General features: G+C 40.3%; 2 protein-coding genes across 2 annotated transcripts in view; one reads left to right on the top strand and one right to left on the bottom strand.

Annotated features, from left to right (window-relative positions):
- UBAC2 (UBA domain containing 2) overlaps nucleotides 1–22,779 on the bottom strand; it is a 98,010-nt gene that overhangs the window by 63,811 nt on the left and 11,420 nt on the right. The window contains exons 3-4 of the mRNA XM_064646072.1: nucleotides 15,813–15,932; nucleotides 15,256–15,362 (exon numbers count right to left, since the gene is read on the bottom strand). Of these exons, the coding sequence (XP_064502142.1) occupies nucleotides 15,256–15,362; nucleotides 15,813–15,932 (227 nt within the window). The remainder of the gene's footprint in view (nucleotides 1–15,255; nucleotides 15,363–15,812; nucleotides 15,933–22,779) is intronic.
- Nucleotides 8,862–14,608, top strand: GPR18 (G protein-coupled receptor 18). The gene is made up of 2 exons (XM_064646073.1): nucleotides 8,862–9,335; nucleotides 12,649–14,608. Exon 2 carries the CDS (start codon nucleotides 12,693–12,695, stop codon nucleotides 13,656–13,658), a length of 966 nt encoding a protein of 321 aa, XP_064502143.1. The 5' UTR covers nucleotides 8,862–9,335; nucleotides 12,649–12,692; the 3' UTR covers nucleotides 13,659–14,608.

The raw sequence follows: 22,779 nt of genomic DNA, 5'->3' as shown, positions 1-22,779 counted from the left end.
TCCTACCTGAACTTATGGTTTCAATGACTTTACCTCTTTCCTGTTTCTGGAGTAAAGGAAGTGGAGAGAGGCACACAGGGTAGCATCAGCCTCCCAGAATCATTTGCATGAACAAGTCTGACTACATGACAACTGCCTGTGGTGGGGAAGGAGAGGTGGGCAACACAGATGAATGAGAACTTTAGCCTTTCCTACCAGCTTCTGACACGGGATCCTCCACTGAGCTATGAGTTTCCACATTTCAGCACATAAACCCTGCTTCTATCCACCCTCCTGATCATACATGTGGTCCACATCACCCAATCCATACCTAAGCAACCCAAGAGCACACCTTGTGTGACAGGCTGAAGAGGATCTTCACTCCCTGCTGCCCGCTGATATAAGCACTAAATGATCTTAACAGTATCTGTATTTAGTGTAATGCTTGGGCAGAGTGGAGCCAGAGGATGGCAATTAATGTTGACCTATGTGGCACAGCATGTAAGCTATTTTGCCTCGTTTATCATGATCTAAGTTGGAGCTAACAACCAGAATGTGACTCGTATCCGCTATTCAAGATTTTGAGTGCGATTCTGTAGAACAGTCGAGCAACTGGCTGCTCCTTACTGCTCTTCTACAGTAAATATTATTAGCAAATATTGTATTATTTCTTGTCTGAGTCATTTTTAAACTACTTTTGAATTCTTGGTAAAAAAGTTAAATCTATTCTAACTTACAATATTATGTTACTGAGAACACAGCTGCGCTGGGCAGGGCACGTCTCCAGGATGAAGGACCACCGCCTCCCTAAGATCCTGCTTTATGGTGAACTTGCCACTGGCTGCCGCAAGGGAGGAGCCCTGAAGAAAAGATACAAGGACTCCCTGAAACAACATCTCAGCCTTGGCCATACTGATCACCATAACTGGTCTACTCTGACCTCAAATCGGGAGGCCTGGAGACACACCATCTATAACGCTGCTGCTTCCCTTGAGAATGCACGCAGGATCACTCTCGAGGAGAAAAGACAATGCAGAAAGAACAGTGTCTTGCAGAATACACCATCTAAGGAATCTTTCTGCTGTGCCTTTTGCAATTGGACATGTCTATCTCATATTGGCCTTATTAGCCACCAGCGTGCCTGTAACAAACGTGGATAGAGCCTTCCCAAATCTTCGTTCGCGAAGCCCAGCCATGATGATGACAATATTATAATGAATATATGGTAAGAGACATCATAACATCTTCAAAGGCTAAAGATTAATAAAGAGAGGTTTTAATATTCATCTTATTCATATAGTTTGGCTTACTTCACAATGCTTTAAAATTAAAATGCTTCCCACAATTTTGGTTATTTTTGGTCAAGACACCATTCACACCTCCTTTTGACTCATGGCTGTAGCTCAACTTTTCCAATGAGTAAGTATTCTAAGGCCCAAATTGCTAGCAGGAAATTGTTTAGCTTGTTCATGATAAAACAGAAAGAAAATAGAAAAGCTGTAGTAGAGAAGTGATTTCTTTGCAAAAAAATACTTCCCCATTAAGACCATCAAATAACTCTTTAAACAGCTACAGACCAAGGTATCTGAAGCAAAGTGATGACTAAACAAAAGGAGAGCATTCAGTAAGCACAAAATAAAAGCAAAGAGGAAATTTTAAAAGATCTTATTTATACAGAAAGTCTTCAAAGTCATTTAACTCTTAAAAAGAGAGATTCTAATTTCTTACTTCTTTAGTGAAGCAACTGTGTTAGTTTTTTTACTAATGTATGCAGTCTTCTGTCTCCTTTGTTTTTTAAAGTCTCAGTCATACAACTGTGCCTCCTCAGAAAACCACTGAACTTACTAAATCAGCTTCTGTCCATTACTTTGGTAAATCAAGAGGGGTTTCTTTGAAGCATCAGTCACAGCGAGACCTCCTGTGTGAAGTTACTTCATTACTCTCCTCCTCTGTCCTAAAAAACCAAGCATACACTCTGCATTTTGCAAAATTATGTGACAGGCACAGTATCTCCTCATACTATTAACATCTCCAACTGCTATGAAGAATTATTCATTCATTTTCCTTCCTTCTTCCTCCACCACAATCCAATAACTAGCTGCCCTACAAATATGGGAAGAGGAAAGAGATACATAGAACGTCATTGGAATGGAAGCAGTTCGTTCTGTGATGGAGAAGGATATTTTATCCCTTATATATCCCTTAAGTGAAAGGATATCAGATCCTTAAAACAAAAATGTTGTAGCAATCCATGCTTGTAGCAGTACAGATAGGAGACTACTGATGTTTCTAGGACGCAATGACTCCTTTAAGCTTGTTTCCCTTCAGATCAAGTAACAGGGGGCACTGCAGTAAGTCAATTTGCAAACAATAGCTGAAATTACCATTTGTACAGAATTGTTTGGCACAGACATCTACAATTAGATGCAGGATTTCCTTTTAAATTCCAAAGGGACTTCCACATCCCTGTCTTTCTTTACTACAGTTGAACATGAGGAACAAACAAGGTGTTCCTAACTCCGGAAAGAGGAAGAGAAGAGGGGGAAAAAAACACAAGCTGCCAGTAAAGACAGAAAGAAAATTTGATCATGCCCACGTGGACTGAAAATAACCTTCAAGAGTCAACTATTAAGCTAAAAAGGAGGTCTCTATTTCCACACAGGAAAGAAGGCATTGTTTATTCTTATGAAATAATTTAATCATAAAACTTCTAGAACACTCCTTCTGAAAAATGAAATGCTGTGCAAAAAGATTTGTTGCTATTGCACCTTATTTTGATAAAGACAGACAAATAAAACAACAAAATCAGGATGTGGGTGGCTTAAAAAACACAGGATTGCTTAATTTTTAAGATTACCTTTTATCCTTGTGCTATATAATAAAGCCAAAAGAATGGTAAATGTTGTCTCCAGTCCTTGTCCTTTCCCCACTAGGTGACTTCTCATTCTTCATTTTTTCAGGGTAAATTCACGCTATACACAGTAAGGAAGTCTTTGCTTACAACTCATTCTCAGAACTGTATCTTACTGTTCAAATAGAAATGCAACAGACAGATCCCTATGAAATGTAACTATTTGAGCAACAACAGAATTTGCAGTTCTATGACTACAAAAACAACCACAGCTTCCATGCCATGCAGTACCTCCCTTCCATGGGGGAGAGAAAGTGGTTTTCATTCTTTATAATCAATTTTCATGAAAACCTGGCTAAGTAGTGCAGGTGTATAAAGGAAGGAACCCATTATACTTGTTTTCTGCTGTGGGAAAGATCTGTTGCTATGCTAGCTAAAATCCATAGATGGCAGCAATGATCCAGTAATTAATCCTCACCACTGCAGGAGTCAAAACACATTTCACAAAACTTGCTTCTCATTGGAGGCTAAGCCCCATTTTCCAATGTCAAAGATCTTAGCACCAGGCAGTATAAGCACTGGGCCAGGAACTGTCTGTCTGGCAGTGAAGAGAAGCCAGATCCAGAATCACCACTAATAGATACTAGACCAATCGCTCACCCAATAACTGTGACAGTTAAGGCCCCATAATCTTGGAAATAAACTATATCATCTAGACAGTAATGAGCACTGTGAGCCACAGGTTGCTGGTATAGTTCCTATGGTTATGCCCATATGTTGCCAATTTTGAAAGAAAAAAGAATACAGAGATGTCCAGTATCCTGCCACCTTTACTACCCTTTCTTCCCCTACTGTACCTTGTTCAAAACAAGCCTTGCATTCCCTCTCATTTCTGCTGTTTGGGTTAGTGCTATGAATTTGATGGCCCAGATCATCACAGCACAGGGCTCAGCTACAAGCAAATGAAGGCAATGTCCCAGATGTTCTAGGCCAAAAATAGAAATGCATTGACAGGCAGTATGATTTGGAGGCAAAGGATGAAAGCGGCAGAGAATATGGGATACACAAGTCCTACTTCAGTTCCCTGATCCATCCTATCTTAAAGCCATCTTTACCAACACAATGTCTACATAAAGAAAACTGTTTAAATTATTGAACTTCAAACCTATGCCTTGACTTACTCGCTTGGCTTCCTGTCATGATAAAGCTCAGGATTTTCAGCTCCTTCCAAGTGCATGTGTATCATATATATATATATATAAGAAAATATATAATTCTTGTAGTTGAACAGTTGGTTGGAAAATACAGAGTCCTCTGACTGGACTCAGCTTAGTACCTGAAAAAACAGTGATTTCTCTGAAACCACTCACTTGCAGCCAGCTCTGCTGTCCACCTCAGCCAGCTCACAGCACCAGCTGGCCTTGTCCCGTATGTCTCAGTGCACTGAGCATACTCACACTCAGCTTCTCTTTCATCTTCTGCCATGGACAGTGCTGAGCCTGTACACCAAGCAGCCCAATCTAGCAGAGATCCTAACTAACCAGCTTCACTGCTACGTGGCAGGAATTGAGCTGCTTTGTCCCAGTCTGGATTATGCCAGTCCCTTTACCATCTTGAATGCTCCCTCTCATGTCGGCTCAACTGCACCACAGCACACTAGGCTTCAGAACCTCAACACATGCTGCTTGTTAATCTGTGCCAGAGACAGGTGGTGCAGGCAGAACAACATTAGAAGACTCTCACTTCAGCAAAGCAAGCCACCTGCCAGGGCTGGGCACCATGCACAGGAATGCAATGCACAGCAAGGCACACTTGAATTTAAAGAACAGCACTTACTCTAATTTAAATACTTGCACAACTCACTCTCACTTCAGGTACTTTTGATTAAACACTTCACTGGTATGCTAAAGCCTATGTAGCAATTTTTCATTGTTTCATTTCTGATTAGGTATACTCGGGCTAGTAAGTGAGAAAACTTGTCCAAACTCCTGAACTCTGCAGGAGTCAAAACAACTTTCCCTACTTCAGTAAAGGAATCTGAGTATATGCAAATAAAGACATTTAAGCTCCAAATAAAGACATTTATCTTGAAACAATAACTTTATTCCTGGGAGGCATATCAAGTTTTAGAACAATACTCCTATGCACCTGAGACTTTTAAGAAGCAGTTTAATAGTAAAAACATCACATACCACACACTTAGTTAAAAAAGAGTATTGAAAAAGCTCTCCTAGACACTTCCAAACTGGAACAACTAACTCATTGCATAGTTCCTGACAATGCACATTTTAAAAAAAGAAAAAAGTTGAGTATTCAGGCAGGTTTTAAAAATCTACGAAATATTTGTCATGAGAAATCTGCACTTTTTGAATGAAAAAAAAATCTGCTTCCCAATGCAACAGAACCCAGGCGGAAAGTAGAACACAGACCCAACAGTTTAAGAAATATGCCAAAGGCAATGTGGGTTCATCAGCAAGCATGGAGCTGTGTTGGTATTTGTCATGAGCTAGTATTAGACTACAGACATTCTGGGATTGATGCTGTGTAATGAATCACTGTCTCTAGTCCACTACTCCACTGTCAGACATGTTAGAGATGCAATTTTCATTTTAATTAATTTTTTGAGTATTGCTTCTTTCAAATGCTGACATTGATGGACAGATGAAAAACAGGCCAGATGCACTGTATATTTTTAGGGTATTTAGTGACACAGTGTGTGTCCCAGCTGTACAAGAGAAGGAGGGAGGGAAAAAAACCCAAACCCACCCAGGAGAAACATGGAATGTCAACTTCATCATTGTTTTTTTTCAAAGGAAAAAAAACAGGAGCTCCTTCCTCAAACCATACCAAATGCTAGCAAAACAGAGAAGGGAAAGCAAAATGTGACAGTAAATAGGACATGTCAGGTACAGCTAAGTAGGCTGCAGTTCTCTTAAGCTGCTCCATTTCCCATTCCTTCAGCTCTGCTGCAGACAGCATTTATACTCACTCGCAGGTTGAGGAGTGGGAGAGGAGGGACAGCTATGCCATGACGCAGCCTCTGAGTAACGTGCACGTGGCAAGACTGCAAACAACTGCAGCAAGTTTATGCATTCAGTGCCATGACAACTTTTAAAGGGTAGTTTATTCTTAAACCTTCATTATGGTACAACACAATATGGGAATAAAAAATGAAGCAATTTTCATCAAGGTTGAGAACAGTAACCCAAAACTGCGTGTGAACTCACCCACAACAGCAAGCCGCTAAGTTAACAAACCGACATGGGAGAGTTGCTTTCCTGCACCACTGGTGCACTGGACCATGTACAAGCTTCAGTTCTTTCTTTTCAATAGATTCAAAAGGTGGAAAGTTTGAAAGGAGAATATGTCCTCAAGCCTTCTCCTTACCAAACTGAAGCAGAGGGCGATCCTTCTGTCCCTCTGCATGTAGAACTTCTCTGTAGCAGCAGGACAAAGCTTACAGTACACGGTAAGCGGACAGGCAAAACATACTTTTCTCTACCATGATTAAACCACCAAAGACCCAACAGCACATTAATCCTGCAAAAGCAACAGTATGAAGATGATCCCTTCAGTGCTGAACTTTTGCAAGTGATCAAGCTCATTTCTTCTAAGGCTTACTGCCAGTTAGTGAAGGCACTGTAACAGACCACATGTGCACTCTGCCTTATCCGCAGACATGAAGTATATTGGCTTAGCTTTTAACTACTTAAAATCGGATTTAACACAACATAATGCAACTAAAATTACCTTGTTTACTCCCCGAACTTCAGAACAGCAAAAAAGACCCTGGAGGGAACTAAGCATTTACTTTAATAAAAGCTGGAGCGGAGGAAGTACTTGCCCATCTGAGGGAAACCAATGCAAGGCACTCATTTCTAGCTGATAAAACAGCACAGAAGAAAACAAAAATAGAGGCAGGTGCTTCCTACAGCAGAAACCAAAGCGACAGGGGAATGCAGCACAGCAGAGCAGCCCACTGCCTCTCGCAAACCACAGGATGACTTGGGTGTTCACCTCCAAATGCTTCTCACCCTGCAGCTGCAGCCAGCCTGAGCCCCTAGACAAGGAAAAGCAGACACTTGCTGGTACTGCAAACACCTCTTTTCAGCAGACTGCAGCCAGACAAAGCTGCCCCTCCATGCTCGGGGGGAAGGCCTGTCAGCATACCAGCAGCAGAGCAGTTTGGCTGCCTCCTTTCCACAAGGAAGGTTGTGGAAAGCCTGAGTGAAAGCAGAACACAGATTGACATGTCCATGCTGTGACAAACCAGATGGATGGCTAACCTGCCACCAACTCAGCTGGGCTGCTGTTGCCCACCTGTGTAAACTGTGGGACTTGATTCCAGCTGCCCTCACAAGGCATGACCTCCCCTGCAGGGTCAAGATGTCAGCCTCCCTTCAGAGACACAGCTATAAAAGGTCACACTTCCAACCTGCCCCCAAGAAGACAGCAAGCCAAGAGGCAGTTCACAGAATACAGCTTTTCTGATCCCAGCCTCAGCATCTGCCTGGTTTCCATTCAAACCCAGAATCACTTTCGTAATCCCTATTTAGCTAACGGGGGCACTGGCTGTCCACTTGCTTGTTTTGGTACATTCACTGTGCAGTTCAGGCTGGAAGGAACCTCCAGACTCCTGTATTTTTCCCAAAATAAAGTGTTCTTTCCTAGGAGAGTTCAAAAGTCCAATTATTCTCTTCCAGAAGCCACACATGCTTTTGTTTAAATCTTTTAAAAATACATATGGCACAGAATTTCACTGAGCTTTCACTGAACAGTTGAAAACAGTGTTTCATCCTGCTGAAGCATGCTCTGGAGTTGTTTTGCTAATGATAAAGCCACTGAGGAGTTTTAAACTCTGGTTAGTCCTTTTAACATACTCCTTAATCCTAAAATATTAAGCACTTTTAAATAGGTTTATTTTTCTATAGGATGGTCTCAGTAGGATTTGCAGCTCATTGCATTTAAGAGGCCTTTGGAACAATCACAAAAAATTAAGTTTGGAAGGATGACAAAAAATTAAGTTTGGTATTAGTTCACCTAAACTGGAAAAAACAAATATTTAAAGGTTTTAAATATTTAATTTGATATTAGATTAGATTAGATTAGATTAATTTAATTAGTAGATTAATTTAAATATTAATCTACACACTGAAAATTATCCAGGTCCCTCCCTGTGATTATCTTAACCATCACACTGACCTATGCAAATACCTACATGCTACCACAAACCCATTCAACTGAGACAAATTATACATCTCCAGCAAAGGGGATTTTTCACAGAAGTTGTCTTTAGCACTAAGTGAGAATCACCTACCTACATTACTTTTACAGTAAGTGGAGAAAGACATTCCCACAAACAAACCTGATTCTGGCTACATCTGAACTGCAGGACTTTGCTGCTTCTGGCACCAAGGGCACATCTTGGCAAATTCCTGATGGCATGTCAGGTGAAGACTGAAACATTGCTGTTCCCTTCCTCCCTTTGCTACACTGCGGGGGACGACGACGACAGGGTATGTGCATGCACAAGAGGTACCAAACTCCCTGTATTGTGCTTCTACATCCCAAAACACTGCTGGCAGAACCCTGAGGCTAGCAAGCATTCTACAAAGCATTCTACATCATCAGAATGATCTCCTTCTCTGAGTGGCTCTTTCAAAGGCTGGATCATTTTTCAAGCTGACGAAGAAAAGATGTAAGAAATTAGTCTTCTTTACCTATTAGCTTTTCTGAACACTCCCATCCCACCAAGGATGTCTGTTACAGTGACACAGATGAGAAATTTTAATCCATTTTAATACAGGCTTAAACCTCTCTTCATACAGCATTTTCCTGCAAAGCTCTTGAATAGGCATGTTACTATTTTAGACAGCAAATAAAATATAGAAACACTGCTGTTGTATTAGTAAAATATTCTAAGTATTGGCATAAACAAAGTTGTGTATTCAAGTGAATCAAACTTCTCATTTCAAATTAAGTGAGTTTCTGTTACTTTCAGATTGACTACTATCCAATGCAATATAAATAATACGGGGATTTCCACAAAAAAACCCAAACAACTATGCTCTATTGAAAATACATTTACATTGTGCTTATTAGAAACTTCTGCATAATCAAGACGTGTATTCTTGCAGAGACTTTTTCAGAGAAATCTTTACCTAAAACATGCTTTCATTATTCCACAAACATTTAAAAGTGTGTTTGGAAAAAAATACGCAGTACAACAGCCCAGTTTGACCACACTGGAAATATAACAAAAGTTCAACTGTTGAAAGGTACTAGAAATATCAGCTCACATACACCACACTTATGTGAAATAGTAACTTTTAAGTATGACCAATATGAGAGCTCAGAACTAGCAAGATTACATCATCGTTTCCTGCCTATGAAGATGAGCTATTTTAGCTAAGTGAAGCTGAGCAAAGAAGAGGAAGTCTAAACCTTCTACAGATTTGGGGCCATGAGAGGAGCATCTCTGAAGAAACTTTGTAGTGCACAAAGGGTGAGTAACAATACCATACTCTATGGTAACAAAGTAACTTGGATGTTTATGCATGTTGCTAAGATAGACTTCTTTGTTCAGAAGCTGAACATGGGCATTAATTCTAGAACTATTGAAAATATATTTAATTCTTTAAAGCACTTTCAAAATATCAGCAGCATTCTATAAATAACATTTAAAGCAAAATGATTGCATTTGTAAAAGCACAGTACCATAAATACTGTTGTTTAGGATTTTAACAAAAAACTTCAAAATATGCACTACATAAAAGCATTGGTAAGTACACATCACTAAAGGAAAAATGTTTGTTTTCACTAAACTAAAACCAGGAGAAGATCTTGTGGCTTGGTCTCTCTGTGCTTCACTGAAAGCCATGTCCTCCTCAGGGAAATGTGAGCATATACAAGGGACAGACAGAGAAAAAAAGGGGGATTGGAAAGAGGTACATGCACTGTTACCTAACTTGTAGTAAGAATACGGAGGAAAAGATTTAGTTCTGGTTTTGTTCTGAAAGTCTTTATTTTTGTACCCAGCATGGCCTTTACAATTCACATCAGACATTCAAAAAATCAACTATCATTAAAAAAATAAGATTGATACAGAGAAACATCAGAGCAATCATTCACAATCAACACACATGGACTTCCAGAAACCAGTGACGCCAAGGGCTCTTCAGTAAGCACTTTAATCAATACCCATAAGTGTTCCCATTATGAAAAATGACAACTAAGGCAAAGCCATCCACTCATAGGCACCCAAAGATCTACTTGGGCTGACTCAGGAGATATCAATCTGAACTCCGTGCAGACAAACACTGATGAAAAAGCAGAATATCTCTGTTCATGTATAAATACAGATGAGTAACTACATACTTTTAAAAAATCTCAGTATTTCTTACCTACATAAATGTTTTTTACAGTGTTAAAAATTAAGTTTAGGAGAAATGCCTAACTCTAACACTGACATGCATCTTAATGCACAAAGTTTGAAAACAGTGTCTTCAACAACTAAACAAAAGCAAACCCCATTTGTTACAGTAGATCATTCTTTGATATATCTCAAAACTGTCACAAACTTGAAATAACCAGCAAAAAAACCATGGAACCCCTGGTTTTCCTGATAAAAGCTCACACCAGGTTCAGCTTCCTCTCTTCCCATCAACATCAGCCTGCTGGTTATTTCAGAAACACGACCTGACCAGAAACAATTACAATCACTGCAAGTCCAAATGAGAGAAGAGCAAAACCAAAGCCAAAATCCATTCTATTTATTAATAGTCGAGTGAATTCTTCTATCTAACCTATACATCACTACTCAATTCACCTGCTAAATCAGTCAGGATCTTTAGCTAGGTAGTCATGCACTATGTCATACACAATCACTAGCAAGACAGAAAAAAAAACAGAACAAAAGAGTAAAAAGCAAACCACTTGCAGTACTCAGAGGTGGGGGGGAGGTGTGTGTTAAGCAACATTTGGACAATTTTATGCAACGGTAATGAAAGCAGGACAGTGTGGCAGATAATTTTTCAACTGTGCTACAAAATTTTTCTTTCAAGCATATCCCATCTAACTTTCAATAATGCCTGCTATCATTCTTTAATTCTTTTATTTTTCTTATTTTTTGAGTTCTTCACACAATGAGGAATTTTAGAGGCATTCATATAGATGCCCTCCAAACCTCTTTTTTTGTACTACATGAACAGCTTTTCCCATAAAAAGCATAAATTCTGTTATATGTTCTAGTGACCTCATCAAACAGAAAACACACCTATTTTGCTTTGTACAGCTAAAAAAAAAACCTTTGAAGTTTAGGGTTAGATATTTGTACACATAATTCTTTCATTTATCTGTAAACTGGAGAATTGTAAGAAAATCAGAAGCCCAAACTTCATATTTCAAGGCAGAAACTAACCTAAATAAAGTTTTAATAGATCATATTTAAGTTAGTTACTGCATGGATACTCTTCTCAAAAGCAGTTGACATTTGCCAGTGTCAAACCAGGATGCTAGATTAATAAACACTGGTTCAATCCCCTAAGCATTTCTGTAACATTAAAAAAGTATTTGGTAACATCACAGAGAAAGCATAAACCAGATGAGCAGCAACAATAAAGCTTTTTTTAATGCATTCTTCACTTCTGGAGATAAAACACACGGGAACTATGCACTCTTCTGCTACAGAAAACAGTCTTGGTTTCTAGCCAATACTGTAGAACTTCCTTGACTGTCACGAGTAGGAAGATCAGACAAACAACTAACTCTTTCCTCCTCCTCCTCCTCTTCACAAAGCTGCCATAGGGCTGCTTTAAAGGCCAAGAAAGACAAACCCTCCAACACAAAGTCATGAAACTGCGACCACAGCAAGAGCCAGGAAAGTGCAGAGAGTGCAGGTTAATCAAAGAACCCATGCAAACTCCAGGTAAGGTCTGCCATCCTCAAGTGGCTCCAGAGCAAACCAGGGGATAATCTCCTTCAGCTCTCATCACCAGAGCCTGCACAATGACATTTCAGGTGTCCAACTCCTATGACCCGACAAGCTGAGAGAAGCAACACAACTGTGGTCTGGGGCACCTAGCTATCAACCAGCAACTTCTGCCCCCAACACATACTGCTCACATATGGCCTAGATCGAGACTGCAGTCTGCTTTCCATCATTTTACTTTTTCAAACGGGAAGTCTACTAATCTATTCATCTTATCCACATGTTAGGTGGGTGGTTCTGATGCCCTGTGATTAAATACTGTATTAGAAGCTATGTAGCTACTAAGACAGCTTTTTAGTGTCTTTTCTGAAAAACAGCAAGCACCTGTTCTTTTGGGAGCTAAGTAGTCCCTACACAGATAAACAGCAAAGTCGATACTTCATTTTGCATATCCAAATGTCACTTCATGCCATGATCACTTATTTCTTTTCATAACTAGTTTTAGTCAAAAATGTTTTAACAGGGACAACTTCAAGAAATATTTGCTTTAGAAAACAACTGCTTCAATCTGATTATCAGCTACTGAAGTACACTCAAAGTGTCCATCTTGACTTTTTGATTCCTTAAATAATAAATCCCTTTAATAATTAAAACATTTGATTAAAACGTGCTTATAAATATTATTTCACACAAGTCTGACAGTACATGTATTTCCCTCAAAGCACAATAATGTATTTGCAGTCAGAAAAAGCAACAAAGGTAACATGTTTTCACAGCTAAAAAATACAGTCTCATCACTAACCACAATTCTAAAACAATCTTCCTATTTGTTTTTAAAGATAGATTTTATTTGACTGAGAATAACTCCCCACATTTTATCTCCTTATAGGGTATTTATGGAGTGCAACAACTATTCCTAAGTTTAATTAAACTATGATGCCTGAAAATCACCACCCTGAAGAATATAGGATTGCATCACTGGTCTTCTACAGTTTTGTATTCACAGTGGGATTGTTGGTGAATGCAACTGCACTATGGGTTTTCAGCTGCACTACCAAGAAGAGAACAACTATAACTGTATACATGATGAATGTGGCATTACTTGACATACTTTTCATATTTTCCTTGCCTTTTCGGATAATCTACCATGGGAAAGAAACATGGCCTTTTGGAGATACATTCTGTCGGATTATTGGTGCTTTCACTGTATTTTATCCAGCCATTGCTCTGTGGTTGCTCACTTTTATAAGCGTAGACAGATTTATGGCTATTGTCCAGCCCAAACATGTCAAAGAACTAAAAAATACAAAAAAAGCTGTGCTGGCTTGCATTGGAATCTGGGTAATGACCCTCGCGACAACGTCCCCATTGCTGTTTTTGCGATCTGATCCAGACAAAGCCTCGAATTTCACCACCTGCATGAAAATGCTTGATATCATCCACTTAAAGGAAGTAAATACATTGAACTTTTCTCGCTTGATTTTTTTCTTTTTGATCCCCTTGTTTATCATGATGGGGTGTTACCTAATCATTATTTACAATTTTATCCATGGCAAGACTTCTAAACTGAAGCCCAAGGCCAAGGAGAGATCCATAAGAATTATAGTTACTCTGATTGCTCAGGTACTCATCTGTTTTGTGCCCTTCCACATTTGCTTCACCTTCCTGATGTTGCAAGATGAAAATACAACTTACAATCCTTGGGCAGCCTTTACTACCTTTCTCATGAATCTCAGTACATGTTTGGATGTTATCCTGTACTATATTGTTTCCAAACAATTCCAGGCAAGAGTCATCAGCGTAATCCTTTATCGCAATTACCTTCGAAGTGTGCGCAGGAAAAGTTTGCGAACTGGAAGTGTAAGATCACTCAGTAATATGAACAGTGAAATGATATAAAAAGAGAAAGAATGTCAGGGGACTTTTACAATGTAAACAAGCAATTCTTTTTCTGAATTCTTGCATTTTGACACATAATAATGTTCTAGGCCAGAAGTAACAGATATATTTGTTGCACTGTAAAAATAAGAGCGGCAGAATAATAATTGCACCTCTCTGTATTTGCTCAATATCTTTTGTTTCATCTGAAATGAACTAAAACCTAGTCAGTGTTAAAACTTTCCAATGCTTTTGTCATCTCAAAAGGCTGTGAACGTTGTCAGATGTGAAAAAGTGACAATTAGTATAATAAAATACACAACACTGAAGAATTATGATGCAACGTATATATTAATTTTTATTTGCAAAATGAAATGCTCCTGAAACTACTGTATATCTCACACTTCTAAAATTAACTTTATTCTCTCAAGATCAATATCACCATTAAAGAGAAGGCATATTCATTTAATTAAAAACTTTTTTGATGCAGATTTCCTTGTAACTGACTACATTCTACAATCATAGAAATACCACCAAAGGGTATAATAATTAAACTGTTCATTACCTCCTTATGCACATTTCATGTGCATATTTATTACACCCTACTTTTGCACAAAGTATCTTTTTACACATACGAACACAGGAATTTGTCCAGCCACACTAGCAGTCTATGTCCTAGCAACAAACTCAAGGTAACAAACACGATGAGTAACTGCAATAACTACTCAAGCTTTCAACTCCTTTAGACTACTCACACACTAAAAAAAGTGTATCTTTAAAATGTCAAACACATGCTTTTTCTTCCTCATCAAATCAGTCTTTAGCTACTTTCAACAGACACTCTGGAAAAGTAGAAATAAAAAAGGTCTAATGTGGTGTTTAATATTAAAAATCTCACTCCAAGAGCTTTTATTATTACCTCAGAGTGTAAAACATATGGAAACTCAAGTCTATATGAGGCTGATCTCACTTGCCAGAAACTTAACCACAAAACATTGCAAGCTCTGTGGTTCTACTGTAACATGCACATCTTTTATTAAGTGCAGAAATCTCAAATATAGGTTATAAGAAACTGAACCACTAAACACCTTAAAGCTGTAAGAACTTCAGCTGCAAGCACTAAATACAGTAACATGTTCTAGCATTCAATTTTTTAAACACATACAAAATACCAGTTTGAAATGTATATGCATTTAAAAGTGAACATAGAAGACATGACTTACAGTTCTGTTGCCTTTCTGATTTAAGAAAAAAAATCAGCACCAACCCAATTTCAGTTTTCAGATTTACGAATTGAAATAAACCAAACGATTCAGACTGAACAAATACAGCAACAATCTGTACACTGCAAGCTGTGTTTCAATCATGCTGCCTGGGGAAATGGGACTAACAAAATGGAAACTAATCATTATATGGATAAATTATAAATTAACCGCAGATCATAACTAAGAAATAAATGTTTGAAATTATAACAGTTGTGCCAAGAACCTTTATACTTCAGTTCAAAAGAAGATTAAATTTGAAGTGTTACATGAAGAAAGTTTTTTTAATTAAAATCATCAGAAAACAATCCCTTGAAAATATATCTAAAATAAACAATCCATTAGAAGCTACTTACAAACCAGAAGGCAAGCTGTTGATGGTGATGCCAAATATATACTGAGCGATTTCTACAAGGAGAAGATCAAATAAAGCTGAGAGCATCCAAGCACCCAGTAAAAAAGACTGGAAAGAAAAAGGTTAATTTGAATCAATTCAACAGATTAAAGATAAGGTTTTAATGTATCTCTAAATAAAAGTAAAAATAAGAAAATCACTATACCAGTTCAACCAAGACAAATACAATCTTTAACACAACATAATTCCAAATCCACTTGTGTAGACATTGAAGAATGAAGAGTTAAATTTGTTTCCAAAATTAAATTCTATGGGTTTGGTAACTTTCAACTGATAAACCTGCAAACAGTAACTAGAATAATCCACTGACTGCAAGATACTATCAATATAAATTTAAATTTATGAAAACCAAATAATTCTTAAAACCCTTTAACATATATTTCTATACAAAATGTTAGTAATAAAGCTGCAGTATTCATACAAGACTACAAGATTCTAAACAGCATAGAAAACAGTTTCTGTCAAAAAAAAAAAAAGAAATTCAAAACTGGAACTTACTGAAAATTTTCTGCTGCCATATCTTCTTTCAAATATTCTAAAGTTGTAAATGAGCAGACTGCTACAGAATGTGTCTTTCAAATCAAGACATACTGTTCTTCCACATACAAGTCTCCAAATCTGGAAGATTAATGATCATAATTTTAAGCCGCTCTTCCTTCAAGGAAATTCTTCACAGAATTTGTGCTCTTAGTGAATGCAATACTGGAGTCAGGTAACAGAAATGTGGTACATTTAAGAAGGGAAATAGAGAGAGTAGAATGTTCTGGAAGAGTTCAAGAAGTCTCTTCAAAAATAAAATATTTTCAAGGCAGATGTCTACCTGTTACAACAAATCTACAATTAACCCAAATTAACCCAAAGACACTTTTATGTCCCTAGTTTACATTTACAAATAAAAATGGAAATCACAACCTTAGTGAATTTAGAATTACAAAAAAATTATTTTTGAAACAACCTCCAGATACAAACTAGTCCAACTGTAACTGTTCTAAGAAGTTCTAATCAGATCAGCTTCCTCTAGACCATGTCCAGTTGAGTCTTGAACACCTCCAAAGATGCAGTTTCTAGAACCTCTCTGAAACCTGTGCCAGTTTTTGGCCACCCTCATGGTTTAAAAAACTAAATCAAATCCTTACAATCTAGGCAGAATTTCCCATGTTCTATCTTGTGTCAACTACCTCTTGCACTTTGCAGACAAGCAGAGCCTGGCTCCAGCTTCTCTATAGCTCCTGATCAGCTACTTGTAGATAGCAATAAAGTGTCTCCTCTCTGTCTTCTCTTCTTGAGGCTGGGCAGACCCAGTTCTCGCAGCCTTTCCTTCTATGTCAAACACTCCACCTCCTCTGACTGCCTTGGTGGATCCACTCCAGTGTGTTCATATCTTCAAGGGAGGTGATTATCCTGCTCTGCTCCGTTCTGCACTGGTGCAGTCTCACCTTGAATATCATGTGCAGTTTGGGGCACCACAATATAAGAAAGATATTAAGCTCTTAGAGAGTATCCAAAGGAGGGTAACGAAGATGGTGAAGGGCCTTGAAGGGAAGCTGTATGAGGAATGGCTGAGGTCACCTGGTCTGTTCAGCCTGGAGAAGAGGAGATTGATGGGAGGCCCCATTGCAGTTACAACTTCCTCATGAGGGGAAGAGGAGGGGCAGGGACTGATCTCTTCTCTGTGGTGACCAGTGACAGAACCCAAGGAAATGGCCTGAAGTTGTGTCGAGGGAGGTTTAGGCTGGATATTAGAAGTTTCTTCACCCAGAGAGTGGTTGCGCACTGGAGCAGGTTCACCAGGGGAGTGGTCACAGCACCAAGCCTGAGAGAGTTCAAGAAGTGTTTGGACAATACTCTCGGGCACATGGTGTGACTCTTTGGGATGGTCCTGTGCAGGGCTAAGGGTTGGACTTGATGATTCTTGTAGGTCCCTTCCAACTTGGCATATTCTGTGATTCTGTGATTCTTGTACAGATGAATCCAGAACTGGGCACTTGTGAGACACATCTGGAAGACTGTCAGCTACAGGAGTACGGTCTACCTACTTGCCACACCCTCACTAATAGTCCAGGAAATGGTTGGCCTTCTTGGCTGCAAGAGCGCACTTGGCTCCTCTTGTTCACCAAGATCCACAGCTCCTTCTCTGCAGAGCTAATTCCCAAGCACTTGCCCTTCCTAGCCTGCACTGTTGCAGCCTGGGGTTATTCCATCCCAGAAGCAGGATTTTCCAATTCATGAAATTCCTGTCATCCCATATCTTGGGCTTGCCAAGGTCTCTCTGAATAGGAACCCTACCTTCCAACATATTGACCATTCCCCCCAGTTTTGCATCATACAAACTTTAAGCACAAACTTGTTCAAAGTGCACTGCATCCCAAAATCCAAGTAACTAATAAATACATTAAATAGTACTGGTCCCAGCACTAATCTCCAAGGGGCCCTCCCCTAATTAATATCTGCCAAGTCGACTTTGTACTAATGACCATAATTCCATGGAGGGTCCAGCCAATTTCCCACCCATCTTCCTTTCCAGTTATTCAGTACATACCTCCATTTCACTTCAAGGTCACAAAGGGAGATTGGGTTAAAGACCCTGCTAAAGTCAAGGTGTGCAAAATCCACTGACTCCCCCTCGTCTGCAGCACCACTTGTTTCATAGAAGAGCACAACCATTTGGTCAGGCATGCTTTCATAGAATGGTTGAGGATAGGAAAGGGCCTCTGGAGATCATCTAGTCTGACATTCTCATTCAAAACAAAGTCAATTAGAGCAGGATGTTAACTGACCACGACCAGTCTGGTTTTGACTATCTTCAAGTATGGAGGCTACACAACTTCTCTGGGGAAACTGTTCCTCTGTTCCATCAGACTTACAGTAAAAAACCTTCTGCTTCAAATGGAATTTCTTGTATTTCAATTCATGCCCATTGTCTCTTGTCCTTTTACTGACCTGGCTCTCTCTTCTTTGCTCCCTCACATCAGATATTTACACACATTGGTAAGATCTACCCTAAGCATTCTCTTCTACAGGCTAAACAATCCCAGCTCTGTCAGCCTCTGCTTACACACCTGAACAGACTGGTGCCCCTCTGTTGGACTCCCTGCAGGATGTCAAGGTCTGTCTTGTAGGATGAGGCACAAGAGCCCAGCACAAGGGACAACATTTCAGATGTTGTCACTGAGGGTGAGTAGAGATGAATGATTATCCTACCAGGCCTCCTTGTGAGGCTCTTCCTAATGCAGCCCAGGATGCTGTTAGGCTTTTTAGCCACAATGTTGCACTGCTGGTTCATGTCCAACTTTATTCTCCACCAGGACCCTCAGGGCCTTTTCTGTAAAGCTGTTTCCAGCTGGTCAGCCACCAGCTTGTACTGATGCATGATGTAACTCCTCTCCAGTGCAGAACTTTGCATTTGCCTTTGCTGAACTTCATGAGGTTCCTATTGACCCTCTTCTCCCCTCTAAATGCCTGCAGAACTATGGGTGTGTCGTGGTTTGGACCTTGTTTTCCCCCAGAGGCTGAAAAGTGGTAGACCCCAAGGGGTGGAAACCCCTAGAAGTTTTGAAATTTTGTCCAATGGGCACTCCTGCAGAAATGTAAACATATCACAACCAGACCGGAAGAGAAGAGTTGTAGTTTTGGTGGTTGTAGAAGTGGTGGCCATGTTGTGAGCCACGAGGTAGGGGCTTTGTGCCCCTTGGGGCCTCTGGCCCCCTCCCAGCCCCTGGCTGGGGGCTGCAGGGACCTGGAACAGCATAAAGCTGGGCTAGGTACCTGTAGTTACGCTGGGAGAATGTTTTCTCCATGGGCGCAGAACAGCAGCCGGGACTGACCAGAGAAACGGTGGCAGAGAGCCAGGAGATAAGACCTGAACTGAAGAAGCAGCAGAAACAACATGCAGCACCGGAGAGAAGACTCCTGGAAAGGGAGGAGAAGAAGAGAGCAGCAGAGAGACAGAGTTTGGGGTAAGAGACTGTACCAGATCCCCCAAAACTCCCTTGGAGACCCTCTTGGAGAAGAGGGACATGGACTCCTATTTTAGAGGAGCCTTGGAGTATGCAGCACGAGAGAGAGAAGAGCTGAGAAGCTCAGAGCGTCCCGGGAGCTGGACTGGGACGGCCAGATGGAATGCGGGGGGAGTTGACCTTGGTTCCCCCCCCTTGCACTGCTGCCACGGTGGCAGCCTGAGAGACAGAGCACGGAGCTCTGCAAACGGGAACTTGAATCCCCTGAGGAAGGGACTTTCACGAAGATGCCCCTGCATTTCGTGATATGCCTGTGGTGATGCGAGTCTTGTCCCTGCTGGCAGTCCACAGGTGAGGCCTTCGCTTGGACCGAAGGAGAGCCGAGGGGCTTGGAGACCCCCTTGTGTATGTTGAACAGAGATCCAGCTACAACAACCCAGTTACTGCTGCATGGAGGACAGAAGAGGAGCTGCTGCTTAAGGACTGGAAGGGATCTGTCCTTCTTTCCCTCCTGGACTTTTATTTGGAGGGGAGAAGAGATCTGGTCCACTGTAAATACTATATGTCATGGTAGAGATAGTTTGTGATCGTGTGTATAATGTGATGTGGTATTTATTTGTACAGTCATTGTAATATATTCCCTTTTCCCCACTTTGAGTCTGGTGTGTTTTGTCTGGAAAAGCCCATCTCACATTGGGTTGAGATGTGGGAGGGGGGATGGAACTAGGGAATTGGATTTTGGGGCTATCTCAAACCATGACAGGGTGTATCAACTGTTGAGAGCACACTGTGTCCTGCTGTCCAAGTTATGAATGAAGACACTAAACAGTACTGGCCCCCAATCCACTTCACTGCCCACTTCTCTCACCTTGTACTTCCTCAGTTTGTCTGAGAATGTTACAGGAGACAGTGTAAAAAGCTATACTAAGATCAAAATAAACAACATTCACTTATCTTCCATCACCCACCAAGACATTCATCTGCCTCATCATAGAAGGCTACCAGGTCAGTCGAGGATTCCACTTCAAAAATCTGTGCTGGCTATCCCCAGTCATTTTACTGTTCTTTTTATGTCTGAAAATTACTTCTAGGAGAACTTGTTTCATGATGTTCCCAGTGATACAGAAGATGCTGACTGGCCTGTACTTCCCAAATCTCCTGAAGATAGGAAGGACATTTGCTTTCTTCCAGGCCTCGAGAACCTTCCTTGATAGCAATGACCTTTCAAAGATAATACAGAGTGATCTCACAATGACATGAGCCAACTCCTGCAAAACTTGTGGGTGTGTACCTGTAATCATGAGGCTTCTTCCAGGTGTCTGAAGAAAGCCTCATCTACTTCTTCACGATCAGATAGCCTGTAGCAAACGCCACCACCAAAGTTGGTTGTACTGGTCTGCCTTGTAGTCCTGACCCATAAAATCTCAACTTCCTCATGCCCCAAGATGAAGCTCTGTGCAGTTCTGCTGGTCTTTCACATAAAAAGCAAATCCCTTCCCTGCCTGTCCTTCTCAACAAGCTTGTACCTTCCTGCTGGGGCACTCTTATCATGTGACTTAACCTACCACATTTTCATGACCCCTGTGAGACTGTAGTCCTGTAATGGCATATGACCTTTAATTCCCCTTATTTGTTCCTTATGTCACATGCATTCATGTGCAGACACCTCAAAGAGGCACCTAGTCATGCTGATTTCCCAGAAAACATGAGAGTCTTCCACATAATGCTGTCCTGTAGGCACTTCCTTATTTACGTATTTATGAAGTAGGACCTTTTCAGTCCTGTTTTGCTGATTACAAGATCCCTTCTGTTTGTATCATCCTGTCATCCATTAATATCAATCCTTTGCTGGCTAACGCAGTCCATATCTCCTCAATTTACTGTAGGTTGTCATCTCCCTCCTGTGTCGTTCCTCTCTTAATGTTCTCCTCACCAGGTTGGCCTGCCTTTGTCTCACTTGGTCAGGTGGATCCCATTTATTCCAAGTAGTCCTCAATCTTCAGAGAGGACATTGGGCACAAAACCAAAAACCTTGCTGCCAACAAGGCAACCGATCGCGACCCACAGAATCTGTCCACTTCAGCTTGGCTGCTCCCAGTCACCTTTGTGTCCTGCACATCTTGAAAAATTGCTTCTACAAAGTTTTGATCCATGACCTTCCCAGGGACCAAGGTAAGGCTGAGGGACTGATGTTAACTGGATCTTCCTTTCTGCTTTCCCAAAGATGAGTGTGATGTTTGCCTTTCTCTGGTCAAATTTGCCTTTCTCCAGCAATTGCCATGACTGTTCGAAGTTCATAGAGAAAGTCTCACAATTACACTGCTAGATCCTTATTACAGAAACTTTGCTTGCTGCCCTTCATCTCTCTTGCTAGTTTCCATCTCTCTTGCTCAGCTTTGGCACCCCCTGCTCCCTTTCCTAAGCCATGGCCTGCTAGGCATTCTCACCTCCCTTACATTTCTCAAGGTCTTCAGGCCTCAGCCAAGGCTTCTGCCTCTAACTTCCCAGCATACCCAAGGACTGAACAAGAAGAAAGAACTGAGACCTCACTGTTGCAGCTGCCCCATGGCAATATGCCCAATGTTAAAACCTAGCCTGAGGTACCATCCCTCCTGAAGCTCAAACTAGCAGGGCTGTGACCTAACAGGTGACTATTTCATGACATGCATTAACTGAACAGCCCTCACACAGACTAGGAAAGCTTGTAGCCTAACTGGTCTTTGCTTTAGCTAGCTTTAAAAATACATAGATCTAATGTAATGAAGATCCTTATTTTACACATGACATTTCTTCGCTGCTCTTAAGGGTCCTCCATATGGAGATGAAGATCTTTTCATTTTGGACAGTACATATTTTGCTTTCCAAATTAACTGTACTCTTCTTCAACTGCCTGCTTTATTGCCTGTGCTCCCTACCAGCTTTAAGAATCCAACATCCAAAATGTCTGTTCAGCCCCTGAAAAAATTCCTTTCTATTAAACTCATCCCTGCAGATGAACTCATTCTAAACAAATTTTCTTTTAAAAATTCTCAGTTGAATATTAGAATCAGACAGGAGTTAAACTATCTGCTCTCCCTGAGTTACACAATGACATAGAATATAGCTTGCTCCAAAGGGCATGAGAATAAATGAAACAACAATCTCATGAAAGAAAAAATCCAAACCCACAAATTCCCCAAAACACCACAATAAAAGTATCATATGTTTTACAGATACTTGCAAATATTTATGCTTAAGACACAGTAAAGGTGGTCTCTTTGAATAAAACACAGCTACTGCTGGTTTTTAGCAGATCAAACAAATGGAAAGAGAGAACTCCGCTAAAGACAAATTGAAAAACAAACAAATAAACAAACAAACCCCAAATCCACACAATTTCCATTTAAAACTTGAATAGTTTCTCAGACTTTTTCATCCCCCTCCCCAAACACTTGCTTGTAACATTTTTAAAAGGCAGACATCATTTATGTATTTGTGCTGCACAGCATTAGAAAGACATTTGGAAAATA

The sequence above is a fragment of the Pseudopipra pipra genome, chromosome 2, assembly GCF_036250125.1.
Source record: "Pseudopipra pipra isolate bDixPip1 chromosome 2, bDixPip1.hap1, whole genome shotgun sequence".
Classification (NCBI taxonomy): Eukaryota; Metazoa; Chordata; class Aves; order Passeriformes; family Pipridae; genus Pseudopipra; species Pseudopipra pipra.
The sequence above is the reverse complement of the archived record's forward strand: the minus strand, read 5'-3'. Positions and strand labels throughout refer to the sequence as shown.

What these genes read in the sequence shown, in the direction of transcription:
- GPR18 (XM_064646073.1), top strand. Translation starts at nt 12,693, where the DNA reads ATGATGCCTGAAAATCACCACCCTGAAGAATATAGGATTGCATCACTG.